This window comes from Myotis nattereri (genome assembly GCF_964212035.1).
Source record: "Myotis nattereri genome assembly, chromosome: 18".
Lineage (NCBI taxonomy): Eukaryota > Metazoa > Chordata > Mammalia > Chiroptera > Vespertilionidae > Myotis > Myotis nattereri.
This window is the reverse complement of record NC_138093.1, coordinates 32,849,381-32,872,640: the sequence shown is the minus strand read 5'-3', so window position 1 is coordinate 32,872,640 and position 23,260 is coordinate 32,849,381. Positions and strand designations below refer to the sequence as shown.

The following is a 23,260-nucleotide window of genomic DNA, read 5'->3' as shown; positions in this document are numbered from 1 at the left end:
CCTGGTTCAATAGCAACCATTCCCACTGTCATTCCTGGCCTACATAGAGGGCCTACATCACCGAGTTCTTCAAAGATGCTGGAACTCCTACATGAATTTGTTTCTCAAAGCCTTGGGTAAAAGATCCCTCTTTCACTCATCCTCCAACCCCCCACCAATGGACTTAGTTAAGGAGCCTATTCATGGGTCTTACAAAATGAATGCCCTCCAGCATTCTCAGAGCCCCGGGCCATTGTGATGCCAGGTGGGTTCTTGGCTTCATGCAGGAAGGAATTCAAAACCTGACCCAGACAGAAGAGGTTAAAGCAGAGAAGTGGGTTTTATTGAGCAGACAGGACACACAGGAAAAGCCACTCCACAGACAGAGGGGTGGACACCCCTCACAAGAGAAGGAAGAGAGGCCCTGGCCATCTCTGGATGTTGAGCCTATACCTGTTTGTAGTTTCTATGGAAAATTGCTGGGATGGGGAAAAAGAGGGGGGAAAAGTCTGGCTGAACTTTCACCTTTATAAGGTATATTTTGTGGTCTGTTTCCCTTTTATGGTATGCTCGTAGGTAAGTGATAAGATGCGACTGAGTAGCTAGTCATCAGTCTTTGCAGGAATGTCCTTGGTTCCGGGGGTCCCTCATGGTCTGCTTGCATCTCCGTGTCAGGCAGCACGGAGCAGGCCCCTGGCTTCACTTTGTTTGGCTTTAGTTCATTTATATCGTTTTCATGCCCCTCTCCTATGTGAATAGGATGTCTGCCTCTGAGGTATGTTAGTAAAGCTCTGGTCTTTCACCTTCACTGGGCATGCTCCACACTCAAACTATCACACTGAATTCAGAATCTCACTTCTTTCGGTGCATTTGCATCTCTCATGAGTTATAATTTTTATCTCTCCCCGCCACCGCCCCCCCACCCCACCCCGTGCACTCCACCCCCATTCCTGCCAGGAATTGAATCTGGTGAGAGCACTAGAAACCATGTGAGGTGGTAGGGGTAGGTCCTGAGGAAGAACATAAATTGTTACCATTTCCGTTGCCAGATTTAGTGAGTAAAATATTATACCCAGTTAAATTTGAATTTCAGATAAGCAACAAGTATTTTTGCACTTTAAATATATGTCATGCAGCCCGGCCAGCGTGGCTCAGTGGTTTAGCGTCAATCTATGAACCAGGAGGTCAGGGTTCGATTCCCTAGCAGGGCACATGCCTGGGTTGTGGGCTCAATCCCCAGTGGGGGGTGTGCAGGAGGCAGCCCATCAATGATTCTCTCTCATCGTTGATGTCTCTCTCTCTCTCCTCCCTACCTCTCTGAAATAAATAAAAAGATATTTTTTAAAAAATTAAAATATATATATATATGCCATGCAATTCTAAGATATAATTATACTTAGAAATGTTTACTTTTTTCTGAAATTCAAATTTAACGGGACTACCAATACTTCCTCTGGCAGCCGTATCAGGGCAGCTATGTCAGGAGGGGCCATTAGAGTTCCTCCAGGCAAGAGGAGACCTGCCTCCTCAGACAGGGGAGGAGGAGCTACGTCTCCCAGCAAAGGACAACCCAGCAGAATTCCCAGGTTCCAGGCACTCAGCTTCATTAGAATCTGTCCACTTCAGTTGTCAGAATCCTCTTCCAAGCAGTGCTCCGACTTTAGCATACAGACCCTGAGATGTGGTGAGAATCAGCCACAGGATTAGATGCTGGATTAGTTTTTTCAGAAATCTTGGCCCTGTGGTTACAGGGCACAAGTGTTCTTTTAAGGCAGATACAGAAGCTTTCAGAGCCAGACCTTGAGCAGGAATTTCAAGCTTTGCACCCATCACTTTCATTCTCTCAGGTTCTCTAGAACAAGCCACCAAGCCCATTCTATGCCTTCCCTAGACTCTCCTAGGACAGCCACCACTTAGTCACTCAAAGCCTTGCTCCTATGCTTAGAGATGGCTACCGGTGGTAACTAGGGGATCTTCTGTCCCTGCATTCCATCAACTATTTGTGTGCCCCTTTCCACAATCAGCATTAACATGAATTCTTTTTAAAAATATATTTTGATTGATTTCAGAAAGGAAGGGAGAGGGAGAGACAGAAACATCAGTGATGAGAGAGAATCATTGATCGGCTGCCTCCTGTACACCCCCTACTGGGGATGAGCCTGCAATCCAGGCAGGTGGCCCGGCCTGATCACCCCTCACCACCTCTGCCTGCCCTGATCTGGAATCGAACCGTGACCTACTGGTACATAGGTCGATGTTCAACACTGAGTTACACCACCCGGGCAATATGAATTCTTAAATATAATCATATTAAAGAACCAATCCCAGATTCCTCTGTTACCCTGGGATAAATATTGGTCCAAATATGGAAGCAGAACTACTATCAGTGTTACGAAACAAGAGATTTGTTATGAAATTAGACCTAGCTGTGTGAGGAGCTGCTCTAAACCAGTGGTTCTCAACCTTGTCTGCACATTAGAAGCACCTGGGAATCTTTTTAAATCCTGATTTCTGGGCCTCATCCTCTGGAAATTCTGTTTCTTTGTTATGGGGTGGGGCCACAACATTAGTAACAAAGAAACAGAATTTCCAGAGGATGAGGCCCAGAAATCAGGATTTAAAAAGATTCCCAGGTGATTCTAATGTGCAGCCAAGGTTGAGAAACACCGCACTCATCAGGTGCCTGGGAGTGGGAGCTTTCAGGAAGCTAAGCACGCCTCCCTGCTGGCGGGGAGCTGGGAAGGGCTGGTGCAGAGCTGTCTGCTTGGCTCTTCCCAGCTGCTGCTGCTGTCAGTTAACAGGGACGCATGTGACCCTGGGGAGGAGTCAGTGCAGGTGAGCGGGGCCAGCGTTTTCAGAGAGCTGGATGCAAACATAGGGAGAGCGAGAACAAACGGGGACCCCTGGCTCCTCTGCATCTGTCCCCTCTTCACCTCCAACCAAGAATGACCTTCAGAGGAGAATGGCTGTTGCTTCACTTCTGCCTCTCAAATTTCAGGCCAATTTCTCAAGCTCCACCCCTAACCTAGAGCCATACAGGCAAAGTCAGTCTGGGAAATCTGGTTCCAATTAGACTGTACAAAACCACTAGATCAGCGGTTCTCAACCTGTGGGTCGAGACCCCTTTGGCGGTCGAATGACCCTTTTACAGGGGTCGCCTAAGACCATCCTGCATATCAGATATTTACATTACGATTTGATTCTATTTTATTCATATTTACAGTAGCAACATTACAGCTATGAAGTAGCAACGAAAATAATTTTATGGTTGGGTCACAACATGAGGAACTGTATTTAAAGGGCCAGAAAGTTGAGAACCACTGCACTAGATAAATAAAACTTTTATTTTTCTCTCTCCCCCTTCCCCCGCCTCCCTCCTGGCCCACCTCTATCCCCCTTTGTAGCTTTCTCTGTCTTCTTAAATTATTATTGGTAATTTGTGTCTTCATTTATATCATTTAGGTTTTCAAAATGTTTAACATACGGTTGTCTACAGTTTCATAAATATTCTCATGTCTATGTAAATATATTCAAATTCTATTTCTTACTGCTGTATATCTGTGTTGTCTCTCCTTACACATTTTTTAATTGATTTTTTAAACTTTATTATTGAGAATATTATAGATGTCCCCTTTCCTCTCCCTTTGCCCCCTTTCACCCATTTCCTGCCCCACCCCATCTCAGCCCTTCACCACCCTATTGTCTGTGTCCATAGGTAATGCATATATGCATATAAGATCTTTGGTTAACCTCTTCCCACCCCTTCACCCCCCTTTCCTCTGAGATTCCTCAGTCTGTTCCATGTTCTCATGCCTCTGATTCTATTTTATTCATCAGTTTATTTTGTTCATTAGATTTCTTGTTCGTTTATTTTTAAATTTTTTTCTTTATTGATTAGGGTATTACATATGTGTCCTTATCCCCCCAATGCCTCCCACCCCTCCACTCATGCCCTCACCCCCCTGGTGTCTGTGTCCATTGGTTAGGGCAGCCGTGGGCAAACTACGGCCCGCAGGCCGGATCTGGCTTGTTTGAAATGAATAAAACTATTGAAAAAAAAGACCGTACCCTTTTATGTAATGATGTTTACTTTGAATTTATATTAGTTCACACAAACACTCCATCCATGCTTTTGTTCCGGCCCTCCCGTCCAGTTTAAGAACCCATTGTGGCCCTTGAGTCAAAAAGTTTGCCCACCCCTGGGTTAGGTTTATATGCACACATACAAGTCCTTTGGTTGATCTCTCCCCCTTCCCCCCGCCCTCCCCTACCTTCCCTCTGAGTTTGACGGTCTGATTGATGCTTTTCTGTCTCTGGATCTGTTTTTGTTAATCAGTTTATGTTGTTCATTATATTCCACAAATGAGTGAGATCATGTGATATTTATCTTTCTCTGACTGACTTATTTCGCTTAGCATAATGCTCTCCAGTTCCATCCATGCTGTTGTAAATGGTAAGAATTCATTCTTTTTTTTACCACAACATAGTATTCTATTGTGTAGATGTACCACAGTTTTTTAATCCACTCACCTGCTGATGGGCACTTAGGCTGTTTCAAAATCTTAGCTATGGTAAATTGTGCCGCTATGAACATAGGGGTGTATATCTCCTTTCTGATCAGTGTTTCTAGTTTCTTGGGATGTATTCCTAGAAGTGGGATCACTGGGTCAAATGGGAGTTCCATTTTTAGTTTGTAAGGAAACTCCATACTATTCTCCACAGTGGCTGCACCAGTCTGCATTCCCACCAGCAGTGCACGAGGGTTCCTTTTTCTCCACATCCTCACCAGCACTTGTCGTTTGTTGATTTGTTGATGATAGCCATTCTGACAGGTGTGAGATGGTACCACATTGTTGTTTTGATTTGCATCTCTCGGATGATTAGTGACTTTGAGCATGTTTTCATATGTCTCTTTGTCTTTTTTATGTCTTCTTTTGAAAAGTATCTATTTAGGTTCATTGCCCATTTTTTGATTGGGTTGTTTATCTTCCTTTTGTTAAATTGTATGAGTTCCCTGTAAATGTTGGATATTAAACCCTTATCAGAGATAACATTGGCAAATATGTTCTCCCATGTAGTGGGCTTTCTTGTTGTTTTGTTGATGGTTTCCTTTGCTGTGCAAAAGCTTTTTATATTGATGTAGTCCCATTTGTTTATTTTCTCTTTTGTTTCCATTGCCCTGGGAGTGGTGTCGGCAAAGAAATTGCTTTGGCATATGTCTGCTATTTTGCTGCCTGTGGATTCCTAGTATTTTTATGGTTTCCTGTCTTACATTTAAGTCCTTTATCTATTTTTAGTTTATTTTTGTGTATGGTGTAAGTTGGTGGTCTAGTTTCATTTTCTTTTTGTGTGTATCTGTCCAATTTTCCCAACACTATGTATTGAAGAAACTGTCCTGACTCCATTGTATGTTCTTGCCTCTTTTGTCAAATATTAATTGGGCATAGTGGTTTGGGTTTATTTCTGGGCTCTCTATCTATTCTTTTGATCTATATGTCTGTTCTTGTGCCAGTACCAGGCAGTTTTGAGAACAGTGGCTTTGTAATACAGCTTGATATCTGGTATTGATATCCCTCCAACTTTGTTCTTCTTTCTCAGGATTGCTGTAGCTATTCAGGGTCTTTTTTTATTCCAGATGAGTTTTTGGAGAGTTGGTTCTAGGTTTGTGAAATATGCCGTTGGTATTTTAATGGGGAGTGCATTGAATGTGTAGATTGCTTTGGGTAGTATGGACATTTTAATGATGTTGATTCTACCAATGAACACGGTATGTTCTTCCATCTATTTATGTCTTCCTCTAACTCTTTTCAGAGTCCTGTAATTTTCTGAGTACAGTTCTTTTAACTCCTAGTTAAGTTTATTCCTAGGTATCTTAATTTTTTGGTGCGATGGCAAATGGGATTGCTTTTTTAGTTTGTTCATTTATTTTGATTTTTAGATTAAACTGTTGATAGATATGTATTTGTTGCCATTTTATTGTTCATATGTTTTATCTTTTTTCTTTTCCCTCTTCTTCTTCTTCTTAAAGAATACCCTTCAACATTTCATGTAATACTGGTTTGGTGGTGACTAACTCCTTTAGGCTTTTCTCCTTATAATTTTTTTTATTATTAAGGGTATTTTGATTTTATTTTTTTAAAAGCTATACGAGTCTCATTTATAACAAAAATAAAAATTAAGAAGGCAGTTGGAAAAGAGTAGGGGGAAACTGTGTAAACTATGATATAATATAATCAAAGAGTTATTTGTAATGAAAAAAAATGTGAATTGTATTACTATATGGATATGTTCATAGGAAATAATCTAAGTAGGAAAAGCAGAATTATGCTTTTTATTATGCCCACCTAAACTGCAACTTTGGAAAACCTAATCTACATGTTAGCAAAGATTAAAAGCAAATAATGAGTGTAAAAATAGTAGCAGTTTAGTGACATTGGATTGCTCTCAGTAGTTATTTCAATTCACTATCATTTAAATGGCTTTTCCTTTTCCCAGTTATTCAATGTAAGACACCACCAACCATCGCCAACGGATATTTTGTTGACAACAGCGGAGACTTTTTTCCATACGGAATAGTGGTGACCTACCGCTGCAATGACAGAAAAGGAAGGGAAAAGTTTGAACTCGTGGGCGAGAAGTCAATATATTGCACCAGCAAAGATCAAGTGGGCCTGTGGAGCGGGCCTGCCCCTCAGTGCATCGTACCTAATAAGTGCACGCCTCCGCACGTTGAAAATGGAGTAAGGGAGTCTGAGAACAGAAGCTTGTTCTCCTTAAATGACATGGTGAGCTTTAGGTGTCAGCCTGGCTTTGTCATGAAAGGCCGCTCCAGTGTGCGCTGCCAGGCCCAAAACAGATGGGAGCCCGAGCTGCCCAGCTGCTCCCCGGGTGAGTCTGACTGAGGCTTCGAGGGGGCCTGCAGGTGACAGGAGCTGTGGGAGGGCCCCCGGATTAGTGTTTGTTCTGGGAGGGAGGTGTGTGCTGAGCAGTGTGAGTAAATTTTCTAGGGGTGAAGCCTGAAGCATGAAAGGAAGAAGGTGTGTGGGTGCCCTCACTGCAGTGAGTGTGCCTTCATCCTGGGAGCAAGAGCCTAATTTGTCAGGGATGGGGACGTTGGGGATGCTCCTACCGAGCAATTCTCAGGGCAAAGCACCAGCTCTCAGACTGAAAAAGGATGTGAGCCTCCTGGTCAGCTGTGTAATGAGCACTCTCTGTGCTTTATCTCATCGACTCTGTACAATCCTCCTTAGAAATACAGTGGGGCCTTGACTTACGAGTTTAATTCATTCCGTGACAGAGCTCGTAACTCAAATTACTCATATGTCAAATCAAAAGTGAACAAGTGAGACACGTGATGCTGGGCTGATGTTGTGGCAATCCCTGTGACGTTCGCTGCGCCAACTAGCGGTGGGGTATCTGAAGCTGGCTCATAACCCGAATTTTAGCTCGCAACTCAAAGCAAAAATCGGCCGAGAGACGGCTCGTATCTTTAAAAACTCGTTAGTCGGGACACTCTTAAGTCAAGGCCCCACGGTGGTGCTATTCTCTTATCCATCTGACAGTGCTGTTAGCTTGGCCTTTCAGAGGTTAAAGAAATCGTCCAAATCACATGCCAGGAATAAAATGCAGGCGTGTGGGACCCTTGGTTAGACCGGAGCCCCTCTACCTATGAGTTCCTGACTCCTTGGATGAGTTAAGATTTAGCAAAGAATATTCCCCATAACTGACAGGAACGCTGTGCCTGTTCTCCCCCCAGTTTGTCAGCGGCCTCCGGAAATCCTGCATGGCCAGCACAGCCCCAGCGACAAGGACAGCTTTTCCCCTGGGCAGGAGGTGCGCTACAGCTGTGAGCCCGGCTATGACCTCAGAGGGGCCGCCTCCCTGCGCTGTACGCCCCAGGGGGACTGGAGCCCGGCCGCCCCGACATGCGCAGGTGCCTACACTCACTCCCATCCTTTCTGCAGATGAGTGTCTTTGCACCTCACATGGCGGTCTGACTCCTCATTTATTTTTCTGCAGTGAAATCATGTGCTGCCTTCCGGGACCGACTTCCTAATGGCCGTGTGCTCTCTCCACTTAACTTCGAGCTTGGAGCAAAAGTGTCCTTCGTTTGTGATGAGGGGTGAGTGTGAGCTTGCCAGGCCCCCGGACACTAAAATCGGAGTTAGAAGTTAACAGAAAGGGAAGGTTTGGTGTGGCTAAAAAAAGTGAATTCAGGGGATTACATCTTGGATGTGTGTAAGAAAAGTAAGAGTAAGGATCAGGTGGAAAAAACTGTATGAGGTATAAAGGAAAAATTGGGACATATATGAAATGGCTGGTATACAGACAAATACAATGACTGGTTATGAATATATATGTGATGCATTGATTGAAAAAAAAATAATACTTTCCAAGCAGACAAAAAGAAGAAGAATTTGGAGAGTCCCAAGAAAAGTTTGATATGTAACAAAAAGCTTATTAAAAATAATTAAGATGATTTAAGTCATTTTTTAACCATCAAAAAGAAAATTTGTCATAAGAGTAAAAGCATAAGAATGGGTATTTTAATCTAATCACATATCTTCTGGTTAGTCATGTGCTTAGGGCTCTGAAATGGGATCGCTGTGGCTAGTGAATGTTTTAGGTAACGACATTGTTCATGTGAGGCTGGTGCTCTTCCCAGTGTGCTCATTTCTGCATGGGAAGGATCAAGTGTGAGCAAAGAAGCACCTGACCTTAGACCAGCGGTTCTCAACCTGTGGGTAGGGACCCCTTTGGGGGTCGAAGGACCCTTTCTCAGGGGTCACCTAAGACCATCGGAAAACACATATATAATTACATATTGTTTTTGTGATTAAATACTATGCTTTAATTATATTCAATTTGTAACAATGAAATGGGGGTCACCACAACATGAGGAACTGTATTAAAGGGTCGCGGCATCAGCAAGATTGAGAACCACTGCCTTAGACTGTTTCAAAGAATGCTGGCAGGCACCCAGTGAGCACCCAATAAGATTTAGGAGCCATCGGGGTCCCACATACATTGACCATTCTGGATGATCGCATACACAAGTCATTTCTGATCTCCATTGTCTTCCCCTAGAGCACTCAAACTTACTCAATAGCCCAACGTGCCTTCTTCACAGCCATCACAGCCATAGAGACAAAAGGACAATCTTTGTGCTCTCTCCAGTGACTCTCTGCTTTTTCCATCCAACCTGGGAACTGTTTTACTCACTGTTCCAGTATCAGAATTGGGAGAATTAGGAGTCTGTTGCATTAGAAGACTAGGTTTCCCATATGAGGAGTACATTTATTAGGTTTATCATGAGATGATCAGCTAGAGATTCACTTCTCAGAACCTGGGTCCAGGATCGAGGAGATGGCTGCTACGCTCTGACTGCCTTCTTCAGTTCAGCCTGGAACTATGTGTTATGTGACCAACTAACTGTCCTCCCTAGCAGGAGGCTGTGATTTGTCTAGAGCAGTGGTTCTCAACCTTCCTAATGCCGCCACCCTTTAATACAGTTCCTCATGTTGTGGTGACCCCCAACCATGAAATTATTTTCATTGCTACTTCATAACTGTAATTTTGCTACTGGTATGAATCATAATGTGAATATCTGATATGAAGGATGTATTTTCATTGTTACAAATTGAACATAATTAAAGCATAGTGATTAATCACAAAAACAATATGTAATATATGTGTGTTTTCCGATGGTCTTAGGCGACCCCTGTGAAAGGGTCGATCGACCCCCGAAGGGGTCACCACCCACAGGTTGAGAACCGCTGGTCTAGATCAATATGGCCTCCAAACTTCTGCCACCTGTTGGTTTCGGATGCTAAGGTTTTCAGCCGGGCCTCAGAGTTTTGCAAACTGAAACAGCTCACTTGTGCACTACCATTTTCTTCTTTAGATTCCATCTCCAAGGCAGCTCTGCCAGCCATTGTGTCTGGGTTGGAATGGAGAGCCTCTGGAATAGCAGTGTTCCTGTGTGTGAACGTGAGTAGAAGGAATAACACTTTAGGACAATTCCTCCCTTAACCTATTTAGAATTTTGACTTATGGCAACCCCAATAGGGTTCTTCTATTTTCTAATCTGAATTATTGAGAGATAATTGCTTTTTTAAATAGTATTTATTTGTGATCAATTTGTTGTGATGCACGTTATTGTACATCATGTGTTTTGGGAACCATTTTGTCTGTCTCTGTTATTTTTGAATTCTTCGTTCTGGGTGATATATCCTGCAGCAGTTGGCCTCTAGATCAGGAGAGATTAAATAACGTGAAGCTTTGACAGTTTTCTTCCTTTCTTCTTTCCTTCCTTTCCTAATTCGTTCTTTTTTCTTTTCTTTTTCTAATATCAGGATGTAACCACTCTACATTTTTTCTGTCTACTGGCTAATATGTAAATATGAAACATGCATTCATTCGAACAACTATTTATTGAGCACATACTGTGTGCTTGGTATTTTCCTAAGCACGGGAGTATAGCAGTGAACAAGATAAGTGAATGCCCTGTCCCCGTGTTATTTATACCCCAGTGAGGAGATGGTCAGGAAAAACAATAAACAAGTAAATGTTATGGAAGTGACAGATCAGAGCAGTGAAAGAATGAGGGGAAAGTTGGGAGCAACATTACATGGGGTAAGCAGTTTAAGACGCCTTAAACCAGGGGTTCTCAACCTTCCTAATGCCACGACCCTTTAATACAATTCCTCATGTTGTGGTGACCCCCAATTCCATTGTTACAAATTGAACATAATTAAAGTATAGTGGTTAATCACAGAAACAATATGTAATTATATATGTGTTTTCTGATGGTCTTAGGTGACCCCTGGGAAAGTGTCATTCGACCCCCAAAGGGGTTGCGACCCACAGGTTGAGAACTGCAGCCTTAAACTCTCCAAACACATACTTAAATAAATTATGTTGAAAGATTCAGAAGTAATAAGCTGATTGAAACATGAGTCTCCTGCCACAGCTGGGTGGCTCAGTTGGTTGGAGCATTGTCCTGTACACCAAAACGTTGCAGGTGGATTCCCAGTCAAGTCATATATCTAGGTTTCAGGTTCCACTCCTGTCAGGGTGTGTATAGGAGGCAATCAATTGATGTTTCTCTCACACATTGATGTTTCTCTCTTTCTCGCTCTCTCTTTTAATCTTTCTCTCTCTTTCTCTCTCTCTCAAATCAATGAAAACATTTCCTCAGGTGAGGATTTAAAAATAAAAAGACTCTCCTATGTGTAGGGTCAATACCAAGTTCTCCTGTTCTATCCAATTATATTTTGCTCAATAAAGGCAAGATTTTGCTTCATCTCTTGACCTTAAAGATATATATATATATATATATATATATATATATATATATATATATGATTTTAATATATATTAAATATTTTAATATATATATATATATAAAATCTCATTTTACTACAATGTTTATGTTATGAGAAATCTACTCAGACATCAAAATGTGCTTTTTATAGTAAAACTTATGAGAAGATAGCTTACATACTGTTATCTACTATCCAATGTTTCTTGATGAGAATGGTAAGTGGCTGTCCTATTGGCGTGCATGAGAGCTCAGTTATTGATTGGACATCTTATTTTCATGACTCTTACTGTTGAAGTAGCTTCCCAAAACACCAAGCCTAGTTAGAAACGCCAACTAGAAGTGAGGAGGGGACTGTTTTATACAGACAAGCAGATACTAGAAAGAGGTAACAAGTGGAAGCCTGACAGAAAGTAAAGAAGAAAATTCTATCATAGACAGATCCATACATTTTAAAAACAAAGCAATCCGAGTTGCTTAGAATTTTTACAATGACCGGGGAGGCTTCAATTCATTGTGGCAGCACAGTCATAATCAAGATCGACGGCCAGTATCGAAAGGTTTCACATCTTTAAGGTGATTAGCACACGTGGAATACTTTGTAAAAACATTTCTTGAAAATTTCTTCCTTGGAGGCCAGTGACTTTATCTGTGCTCTTCATCACCATATTCCAGGGCTCCAATGAGTGACTGACACAGAGTATGTGCTCAAGTAATATTTATTAAGTTGTTGAGTGAATTATTCTCTAAAGGGTTATTATTCTTCTTTAAAAGATTTGGTACTTAATTCTAGGGTGTTAAGTTTGCTTTATCCAGAAGACTTAACTAGCAGGAAGATTCAAGATAAGCAAATTTCTTTTGTACTTTTTCCATGAAAAATGAGATTGAGATCTTATTTCATTTAGCCCATCTCATCAAAGGCCTACAGCAAAGATACAGTCATGGGTGTTTTCTAGGCAGCACCATCCACAGCATCCTATGCCTGTAGAATACCTCCAGTGGATGCTCCTCAATGAAACTAACAGCTCTTGCGTTCTTTCCAGAAATCTTATGTCCAAATCCTCCAGATATTCGTAATGGAAGACACACAGGAAAACCTCTGGAAATCTTTTCTTTTGGAAAAGAAGTAACTTACACATGCGATCCCCAACCAGACAGAGGGACAACCTTCAGTCTCATTGGGGAGAGCACCATCCGCTGCACAAATGACAGTCGAGGGAACGGGATCTGGAGCGGCCCTGCCCCCCGCTGTGGACATCCGGGTCAGTGCATACTATGCCCCATCCCAGATGGCTCCAGAAATATCTAAAACAGATCTTCCAAAATCTTCCAATTACAGCATCGTGCTAATTTGTGCACTTGACACAATTAAATGCAAAATTGGTTATAAATGATTTTACGATATGTTAACACATAGGAGTCTGATGACGTTTGTTGCTAGAGAGTTGGTGAAAAGAGAAGATGGTGGGCGGTAGTTCTAATTATAGCTAGCATTGGAAGAAAAATGTTTTCAAAGCATAAAAATTGAAAGCAAATACCTATGGACCTTAACTAGCATAAGTTATGCCATCTATAGTTTTTGGAGGGGAGCACAGGTCAGTAGAGAATAAGGCCAGGCAAAATCACTTTTTATTACCCATTTGGCCCAAGACCCCTGTGCATTCTCTGTGAAAATGGAGCTGTATTGTAGGCAAACTACATAGATTGCTGTAGCCAATTTGGGCTAAGCTCTACATTAAAATAAGGCTTATTTGCTCCTTTGCCCCCAGTTATTTTAGTTGTTGAAACCTTCTCACTTTGGTGCAAAGAAAATGCAAAGGAAAATGCAAAAAATAGAGTGTTAATTTCTGGATAATGTTTCCTAAGACACCCAACACACCCCCCCCCCCGTCCCCCTCCCCCAAGACATCAACCTTGAGGGAGTGAATTTGGGAAGGAAAAAATAAATTGTAGAAGGGACATTATGTACTGACCACTGGGAACTCTGAGAGAAAAGAACAATTCTAAAAGGAAAAGGGCCATGTGCTAGTCACTCAGAAGTCATTTTGACCCGACTCTCCTCTTCCCTCACCATAGCTTCAATTTGGGAGGCACTTATAGGCTTGTTTACCAGGGTAGAGACCTGATCCATATTTACTGAATTGATAGCGACAGACAATCTTCTCTTAAGTTTTATGATTTTTTTTTTCATTAGAGACCTAAGATGGCAACTCTAGTCTTATCAGCTAGATTTTTAGACTGGAGACCTACCAGGCTACCTTCGTGTGTGAGTTGGCCTTAGTGATAAATTTCAGTCCCGATGGGCACTCTTTGAACTAGAAGCCAGTAGAGCTAATATTTAAGCCCTGAGATAAAACTAAACAGGTAATATAGATGAATAAATTTCCTATAACAACCTTTCAAATAAGCCACATTTTTAAATTGAGAAAAATCAGTGAATTACTTTCAAGAGATGAGAAGTTGGTTTGCAAATCCTCCAACAGAAAATGCTCTGGGTGCAGAACTGGCTGTCGAATAGCCATAACTATTTGAATAAATAACCTGAAAGGAGGTGGAGGGCAGCTGCAAGAGAAGCTAACATAGAAGGTATGGCCCAAACCAAGTACATATGTTTTCTATTTTTCCAAGCTTTGTACTGTTTTGGATTCACATTATTTGACCCTAAATCTAATAGGCCATAGGAGCATGGAGCTAAAGCTAGAATTTGACTTAATTTACACTTCAAACAAATGTTTTCTTATAATAATAAGTGTAGTTTTGTTTGTTTTATTTTAAGGAAATGCTACTTATTTCCTCCTTGTGTTGAAATGGCTAACTTAGGAATCAGACCTACAAAATAGGTGGCGTGGCCCCTTCCTAGTTTCAAGAAATACCTTGAGTTCTCCATTAATGTTTGTGAAACCTCCACTGGGGTTTTGATTCACTGACGTACAAGGAAATTACCTATTTGGCCCAAGACCCCATGCATTCAGAAAGAAATGGTAAAACCTGAGCAGAAGAACCTTTTTTGGCTCCCTAAAAATGTGAAAAATTGAATTGAAATTGTCTTTGACAGCAAATTATAAGAGCAAAATAACCAGATAGCAGAATACTTTCCCAGATAGATAGTATATTTTCTAATAGGCAGGTGCTAATGGAACTTTCCCTCCAAAGGTTACAAGGAAATTATCTTTCCAGAACTAAAACTTTCTTTTGTTTTGGCATCAAATCTAAGAGAGAGAAAGATAGAGATATAGATAGAGATAGAGATAGAGATAGAGATAGAGATAGAGATAGAGATAGAGATAGAGATAGAGATAAAGATAGAGAGAGAGAGAGAGAGAGAGAGAGAGAGAGAGAGAGAGAGAGAAAGGGCATTGGGTATCTCTATGTTAAAACTTGATGTTCTTGATATCTTGGTTTTTAGGTTACTGTAATGCTCCAGATCATTTTCAATTTGCTGAGTTGAAAACCCAAACCAATGAATCTGCATTTCCTATTGGGACATCTTTAAAGTATGAATGCCGCCCTGAGTACTACAGGAGGACATTCTCTATCAGGTGTCTACACAACTTGGAGTGGTCAGGTGCCCCGAATGTCTGTAAACGTGAGTAAAACCTGTATTGGAGCTTCCCATATCGATCGAATTATCCATAAGCTCTTCTTCTACTTTTTCAAATTTTAGAGATAAGAAAACTTTACTTCTCAAAAGTGTCCAGGTAAGTGGATATAAGAGTTGGTGTTGTAGGTCATCCCTAATTATTAGTTGAAATGTTTATTTCATGAAACTGGTTTTTTTTTATTTTTGTGTTTTTTTCAAATATATTTTATCGATTTTTTACAGAGGGGGAGGGAGAGAGATAGAGAGCCAGAAACATCGATGAGAGAGAAACATCGATCAGCTGCCTCCTGCACACCCCCTACTGGGGATGTGCCCGCAACCAAGGTACATGCCCTTGACCGGAATCGAACCCGGAACCCTTCAGTCTGCAGGACGATGCTCTATCCACTGAGCCAAACCAGTCAGGGCTCATGAAACTGTTTTAATAAATATTTGCAGGGGAAAAAACCTATTCCTTATGGGAAAGTAAGTAATGAACAACTTCAGACCAGCAAAAAAAGTTGTGAGGAGACATACACTGTTTTAATAACCAGGTAGGAAGAAAGAATTATATTGGTAGGATGTGAGGCTATAATTAACCTCTATATTTCGTTGAGCAATTTGAGGTAGATATAAGACAGATGTAGGTGGGAGGTCTTTTTTAAAGTGGTGCTTAGAACGTGGCTGAACTTGAGACATCTGGTGAGGCGAAAATCTGTGGAACCATCAGAATTTCACGTACTCTTTAGTAAGTTGCAGTCACATTGAAACCTTCTGTACTACAAAAGTTCAGATTACTCTACCTGGCTCCAAAATTCTGTTTCTTTTCCACAGGTAAAGTATGTAAAACTCCTACAGAGCCTCTGCATGGGATGGTGCACGTAGACACAGACATCAGCCTTGGATCCAGAATTAATTATTCTTGTAATACAGGGTGAGTTGACAATAACATCTCTTGATTCAAGATTTGCAGAATAGCAATACTACCTTCTAGTCACTATTGGAAAGGAGAACTAGAGAATGACCATCTGCTTTTTAAAAATATGTATTTTTATTGATTTCAGAGAGGAAGGGAGAGGGAAAGAGAAAGAGAAACATCCGTGATGAGAGAGTCATTGATTGGCTGCCTCCTGAATGCTTCATGCTGGAGATTGAGCCTGCAACCTGGGAATCGAATTGTGACCTCCTGGCTCATAGGTGGATGCTCAGCCACTGAGCTATGCTGGCCAGGAGACCATCTGCTCTTTAGAAGTCCGAATATAGGTGTTCAATTCCTGATCGAAATGAACAAAGTGTTGATGAGATTCAGAGGGAAATCAGTAATCTTCGTGGAAACCACAGTAGTGCATATAAGAAAAGGGAGGTTCTCTCCAGGTAGAAAGGAAAAAAATGAGGGGAGGGCCTAGTCAAACCATATAAATAGCCCTAACGCAGCTGGAACAAAAGGAAGGCCCCTGAGCAGCTGTGTGCGAAAATAAATCTTAAAGGTAATTGCACCATTCGTTTGCCGAGGCTGCCATAAGAAAGTACGACAAACTGGGTGGCTTAGAACAGCAGAGACTTATTCTCAGACAGTTCTGGCGGCTGGAAGTCCAAAGTTAAGGTGTTGGCAGGACAGGCTCCCTCCAAAGCCTTGCCTCTGCCCACTTCTGGGTGCCTCAGGCCTTCCTTGGCAGTGGCAGCATCACTCCCTTTTCTGCCTGTGTTTTCCCACGGCTATCTTCCCTCTGTATCTGTGTCTCTACATAGCATGTCTCCTCTCTGTGTGGATCTATGTTCAAAGTTCTCTCTTTTGTCTAAGGATGTCAATCATATTGGATTAGGGCTGCCCTATTGACCTCATCTTGACTCGATTACATCTGCAAAGACCCTATTTCCAAATAAGGTGACACTCATGGGGACTTCAGCATACCTTTTTGAGGAATACTGTTCAACCCTATAGCAGAGCCTCCTGTGAGAATGTCAGTCATAAAGTGTCTACTGGTCAGTGGTCCTGCCCTTGGTGCTTACCCTTGCTCAGCATACAGTGGACCCTTGACCACGTGCTCTGTGTGAGCAGTGGAGCCCATCAGGGAATCTGGGCTGCACTCGAGCCGGGTAAGCACTGAGAAATCATTTGTGGTCGTTGACATATGTATTTGCCACCCTAGGCCTCACAGACCGCAGTACCTGTCATCTGACAAAGTAAAATTAGAATAAATCTAAACACTTCTCTCCTTCTGTGAGCTTTTTAAAGTACAGTCAATAAATTTTCTGATTGTACCTTCTTCATGTTGCTTTGCTAAATAGAAGTGGACTGTCCATGGTATGGACCAGCCAACCACTGAGCTTATGATAAATCTCAGGAAATAGTGTAAAAGAGACCAATCTGAAAGAATTTCCCCTTACAGTTACTTCCAAGAGTCAGGGGAAACTTTTAGAAAATAGCCCGATTAAATTTTTAACAAGATTCAGTTGCACACTGCTTTTGTAAAACTAGTTGGAAATTGGGAATGTTTGCACATGAATGAAAAGCAAAATTGTCAAACTAAAAAAAAAAAAAAATCTGTGATAAACACACCGAATTATGTAGAAAATTAAAGCAGAAAGTAAGAAAAAATCAATCCAATTCTTCCAGAATTTAGTGGAAAAGAATAAAGAAAAATACAAAAGAGAAGCTATGTTTAAAACAGACAGAATGAGGATTAAAAATACAGGGAACAAAAATTCCCAAAGGGAGAATAATAAGCCATACTTTAGCCATCACTAGGGAAAGGTCTGTTATTTCAGGAGTAGAGATTTGACTTTGGGTGGCAAACACACAATGCAATATACAGATGATGCATTATAGAATTGTACACTTGAAACCAATATAATTTTATTAACCAATATCACCCCAATAAATTTATTTTAAAAATAATAACATGTTTTTAAAACTTTAAGAATTCAGAAAGGAAATTAAAAACTATAAACCTGCAAAAGAAATGAATGCATATTGGATAACAGTGATCCTTTGCATCACTAAATTGCAGAAGATAATGTCCTAATGAGCCAAGATAGTATTCATATCCAGAGGCTCTAAATATATATTGAAGGAAAGTAATTACACTATTTAAGTACATATTCTGGGAAGAAAAAAAACATAAATCCAGGCAATCCAGAGATAATTTTTTAAAGGAAAAATGACACAGTACAAAAGCACTATCAGTGAGGTAGAAAATTTGTAAAAATAAATTCCAAAAAATCGTGGCAAAATATTTTTAACAGTTATGAAACCAAATACAATGCCAGAACTAAGTGTTCAAAAGTGAAACTTTGCAATGTAATAATAATTTAATAACAACCTCCAAAGTCATAAAATGTATCCATAAAACCAGAAAATGGAAGAAAGTAAGACAAGATAAACTAGACTTCTATTACACAGGGGATGGGTAAACTCTATATATTTTGACATTAAAATTGAGCAAATAGGTTTAAATATATGTGCTGTGTACATGCACTATATATGCACATGAAATGAAATTTCTAATGGAATAAAATTGGATAATAGTTAACTTCCCAATTAATAGAACACCTAAACGAGGTTCACCTATCTGGTTCATATAGAACAGTGGTTCCCAAACTTATTTGGCCTACCGCCCCCTTTCCAGAAAAAATATTACTCAGCGCCCCCTGGAAATTAATTTTTTTTAAATTTTAATAGCAATTAAACAGAAAGTATATGTATTAATGTTTCTACCTTTTTCGTAATATATAGTAAAGAAAGGTGTAAATTAGAAACATTGAAGTTTGAAATTATGAAACTATTTATTGAACTCAGAATAGAAAAGTAATACCAAAAAAGTTAAAACAAATGCACCTGTGGCCATCACCGCCCCCCTGGATCGCTGCAGCGCCCACCAGGGGGCGGTAGCGCCCACTTTGGGAATCACTGATATAGAAAATAAGAAGGAGGAAAAGGGAACAGTAAGGAGTGTATCTGTCTCTTCTGCCAGAATAAGTCCCTCCTGTCTGTGGCAGATGTGTTTTATTCAATGCTGCGTCTTCATCTTTGGGCACTATGAAACTGGTAGTCTAACTAATGATGACAAAAGCAAGACTAAAAATACCATTTAATTCCGTAAATCTGAATGGTTTCATCTTCCTATTGAAAGACAAAGGCTTCTAAATTGGATTAAAAGCATCGAATAGGGTATTTACAAGAAACTTGCCTAAATTAAAATTACATAGCAGGGTTCATTATATGTGTTTATCAAGGAAAATGCAAACAAATTTTAAATGTCAATAAAATATAAGGAAAAAAAACAATTTAACAAATTATCAAGTTGGTCTACAGTAAGAGGATTATTTTCTTTTGGTCCTGATACAATCCACAATGAAGCCCAATGAAGCAGAGTACTGCCATGAGGAATTAAAGATGAAATATCCCTTTCGATAGTCAGAGGGTAGGAAAGGAGAAATAAGGAAACCCAGATAGAACAGGTGGAGGTTAGGCTGGTCCTTGGGCTTCTTCCAGATTGTACTTTGTCGAATCTGCCACGTATGCGTGCTGTGAGGAAGTTAATGGGAGGTGGATGGAATAATTTTCACTTTTTGCCTTTAGGTATCAACTCATTGGTGACTCATCTGCCAAATGTATCATCTCAAACAATACTGCCATTTGGGATACAGAGCCACCACTCTGTCAACGTGAGTTAACATCTCTTCCCACCTATCCCACCAGCGCATCCTAGCACCCTAGCATCGTGCCCCTAGAATTATGGAGACACAGTCTCATCTATCTTGGTAATGATATCCTTCCAATATTTGAACCAAGAGTCCTATTCTGAAAAGTGTTCACAATGTTCCAAACTTCTAGTTCCTCCTGGGTTTCCCTTATCTTGGGGTATAATTTAAAACAGCCCCCAACTTCCTTCTTTCTTGGTGGAACACTTCCCAATTTGAAGATCGTTGTCTTCAGTGAAGTCAACACACAGTTAGTGAAAGTGGCCCAGCTTCCTCTCTGCCCACTCTTGGCATCAGGTCATATATCGAGGCAGTGGCTGTCTCCCTTCCTTCTTATTCTTTGAACAGTGACATGCTGTCTTCCTGGGTGTTGTTTGGAATGTGAGCTTCCTACACTTTGAGTAGGAAGAGCAATGAGCAATCACAAATTAACCAAGAATATAAAGAGCATACACCCCTGGGTTTGGTGATAGTGTGAAGAAATCAACACTCTCACAGCCAACGGCTGGTAGGATAAGTGGGAACAAACTTTCTAAAAGGCCAATATACAATAGCTGTCAAATCCTTAACTGTCTACATGCCTTTAATTGAGAAATTTGATATTTTCTGATTTATTCTTTAAGAAACAATGACCATGTTTTTTTTTCTTGCAAGGATATTGCTATACAAATATTTACCTACATTATTGTTTGTGATGGTGAAAAAGCCAAAACAATATAAATGTTGAGCATGTTTCAAACAATGCTTCAGAAATAATGGTATTTAAACAAGAGTGAGATGATCCTTTGGAAATTAGAAAGAAAACACAATTTCTGAATATATTAGTTTTATTTTGTGCTTTAAAAATTTCTGTTTATCTGTTTTTAAAGCACTTAATACATTAGTATTTTGCATATGCATATTATTTCCAACTCAATAAATACACATATATTGGGAAAAATAAAGGAACAAAGCATGTGTTCTGCAAGAAAAAGAAAAAGTTTAAAATATGCCAGAATGCGTTAGCCAAGAAAGAGGGCTCTTCCAAGTTGAATCAGATAGAACATTCTTACACTGAAATATTATTAAGCCAACAAGGATATTTTAGAAAAAAATATGGTATGTATGTATATTAAAAATTATACATTTAACAGTTAACAGTGTTTCTTTCTAGATAATAGATTTAAAGGTATTTTATTTATATTTCATAAATTTCCTGCAAGAAATATCATCTTAAAAGTAAAAATAAATAAGTAGTCGTTCCTACTATAAGGTAGAAATGATAGAAAGATTTTTGTATGCTCAGGAATGCTTTAAAACGCATAGGAGTTATCGGATACTTATATATTAGATCATATTTGTCTAAAAAATTATCTGTGCTTCCTATCTTTTTAGGAGTAGCATTTTTGATACATTTTTCCACTTCTATAGTCTACTATTTCCTGAGTCAATATTGGCAAAAATGTCTATATCCCTAATATTCACATTTTCTAAATTTTTAGCATAGACTAGTCACTAGAACATATATTCAGATATTTTTATTACTTCTGAATCTGTGATTATTGTGTCATGTGCAATATTGCATATTTTTTGTTAGCTGGGCCAGAGCTTTTTGTGTTTATTTTTTTGATAAAGATGTTATACTCTAATGAATGCCACATCATATTACTCAGCAATAGAATAAAGCCAATTGCCTTCTATAGAGAGAAAACTGCATTAAGAATAGTGAAGGAACATAAAAGTTCTCATGTAACATGAGAAGCATGTGGACTATATATGGACTTTTATTGAAATAATGGTCATGGAGAAGAGCAGGAGCCATCATATTGTGGTTACCAAATCTTCAGGTGTGCAAAAAGTCTGTATGTTAGAAAAGATTCAACAAGAGCAGAAGTGTTGTGAACATTCATATTTGGTAATTTGGGTTTTTCAAAATCTGGTTCCTAACATTTCTAAATAAACATAACTTTAAGAAATTGAGGTTTTGTTTAACTGGCCATCCCTCCGCCAGGTATTCATTGTAAGCCACCACCAACCATCGCCAACGGAGATTTCAGTAGCAACAGCAGAGACTATTTTCCATACGGAATAGTGGTGACCTATCACTGCGATCCTGGAAACAGAAGGGAAAAGTTTGAACTCGTGGGCGAGAAGTCAATATATTGCACCAGCAAAGATCAAGTGGGCCTGTGGAGCGGGCCTGCCCCTCAGTGCATCGTACCTAATAAGTGCACGCCTCCGCACGTTGAAAATGGAGTAAGGGAGTCTGAGAACAGAAGCTTGTTCTCCTTAAATGACATGGTGAGCTTTAGGTGTCAGCCTGGCTTTGTCATGAAAGGCCGCTCCAGTGTGCGCTGCCAGGCCCAAAACAGATGGGAGCCCGAGCTGCCCAGCTGCTCCCCGGGTGAGTCTGACTGAGGCTTCGAGGGGGCCTGCAGGTGACAGGAGCTGTGGGAGGGCCCCCGGATTAGTGTTTGTTCTGGGAGGGAGGTGTGTGCTGAGCAGTGTGAGTAAATTTTCTAGGGGTGAAGCCTGAAGCATGAAGGGAAGAAGGTGTGTGGGTGCCCTCACTGCAGTGAGTGTGCCTTCATCCTGGAGAGCAAGAGCCTATTCCATCAGGGGAGGGGACGTTGGGGATGCTCCTACTGAGAAATTCACAGGGCAAAGCACCAGCTCTCAGACTGAAAAAGGATGTGAGCCTTCTGGTCAGCTGTGTAATGAGCACTCTCTGTGCTTTATCTCATCGACTCTGTACAATCCTCCTGAGAAATAGTGCTATTCTCTTATCCATCTGACAGAGAAGTTAGCTTGGTCATTCAGAGGTTAAAGAAATCGTCCAAATCACATGCCAGGAATAGAATGCAGGCGTGTGAGACCCTTTGTTAGACCGGAGCCCCTCTACCTATGAGTTCCTGACTCCTTGGATGAGTTAAGATTTAGCAAAGAATATTCCCCATAACTGACAGGAACGCTGTGCCTGTTCTTCCCCCAGTTTGTCAGCGGCCTCCGGAAATCCTGCATGGCCAGCACAGCCCCAGCGACAGGGACAGCTTTTCCCCTGGGCAGGAGGTGCGCTACAGCTGTGAGCCCGGCTATGACCTCAGAGGGGCCGCCTCCCTGCGCTGTACGCCCCAGGGGGACTGGAGCCCGGCCGCCCCCACATGCGCAGGTGCCTACACTCACTCCCATCCTTTCTGCAGATGAGTGTCTTTGCACCTCACATGGCGGTCTGACTCCTCATTTATTTTTCTGCAGTGAAATCATGTGCTGCCTTCCGGGACCGACTTCCTAATGGCCGTGTGCTCTCTCCACTTAACTTCGAGCTTGGAGCCAAAGTGTCCTTCGTTTGTGATGAGGGGTGAGTGTGACCGGGATAGTGACCCTCTTCAACAGGGACATTCATTATTGGGGTTAACACGTCCAAGGGTTCCTTGACAGGCATTGAGTAACAGTCATTCAGTGAAGATCTGGAGGCAGTTCAGGAGACCAATGTTCTGAAAATAAACCAGATGTTTTAGGATAATTATGCTCACAGTGGTTCTCAGCCTTCCTAATGCCGCGACCCTTTAGTACAGTTCCTCATGTTGTGGTGACCCCCAATGTCATTGTTACAAATTGAACATAATTAAAGCGTAGTGATTAATCACAAAAACAATATGTAATTATATATGTGTTTTCCGATGGTCTTAGGCGAC

The 23,260-nt window shown here is 40.8% G+C and overlaps 1 protein-coding gene across 1 annotated transcript in view; it reads left to right on the top strand.

Annotated features, from left to right (window-relative positions):
• CR1 (complement C3b/C4b receptor 1 (Knops blood group)) overlaps positions 1-23,260 on the top strand; it is a gene marked incomplete at its 5' end in the record, with an annotated part of 60,732 nt that overhangs the window by 5,525 nt on the left and 31,947 nt on the right. Inside the window, 11 exons of the mRNA XM_081113294.1 lie at positions 6,475-6,867; positions 7,736-7,912; positions 7,999-8,101; positions 9,884-9,969; positions 12,346-12,564; positions 14,709-14,888; positions 15,717-15,816; positions 19,465-19,550; positions 21,577-21,969; positions 22,558-22,734; positions 22,821-22,923. Of these exons, the coding sequence (XP_080969420.1) occupies positions 6,475-6,867; positions 7,736-7,912; positions 7,999-8,101; positions 9,884-9,969; positions 12,346-12,564; positions 14,709-14,888; positions 15,717-15,816; positions 19,465-19,550; positions 21,577-21,969; positions 22,558-22,734; positions 22,821-22,923 (2,017 nt within the window). The remainder of the gene's footprint in view (positions 1-6,474; positions 6,868-7,735; positions 7,913-7,998; positions 8,102-9,883; positions 9,970-12,345; positions 12,565-14,708; positions 14,889-15,716; positions 15,817-19,464; positions 19,551-21,576; positions 21,970-22,557; positions 22,735-22,820; positions 22,924-23,260) is intronic.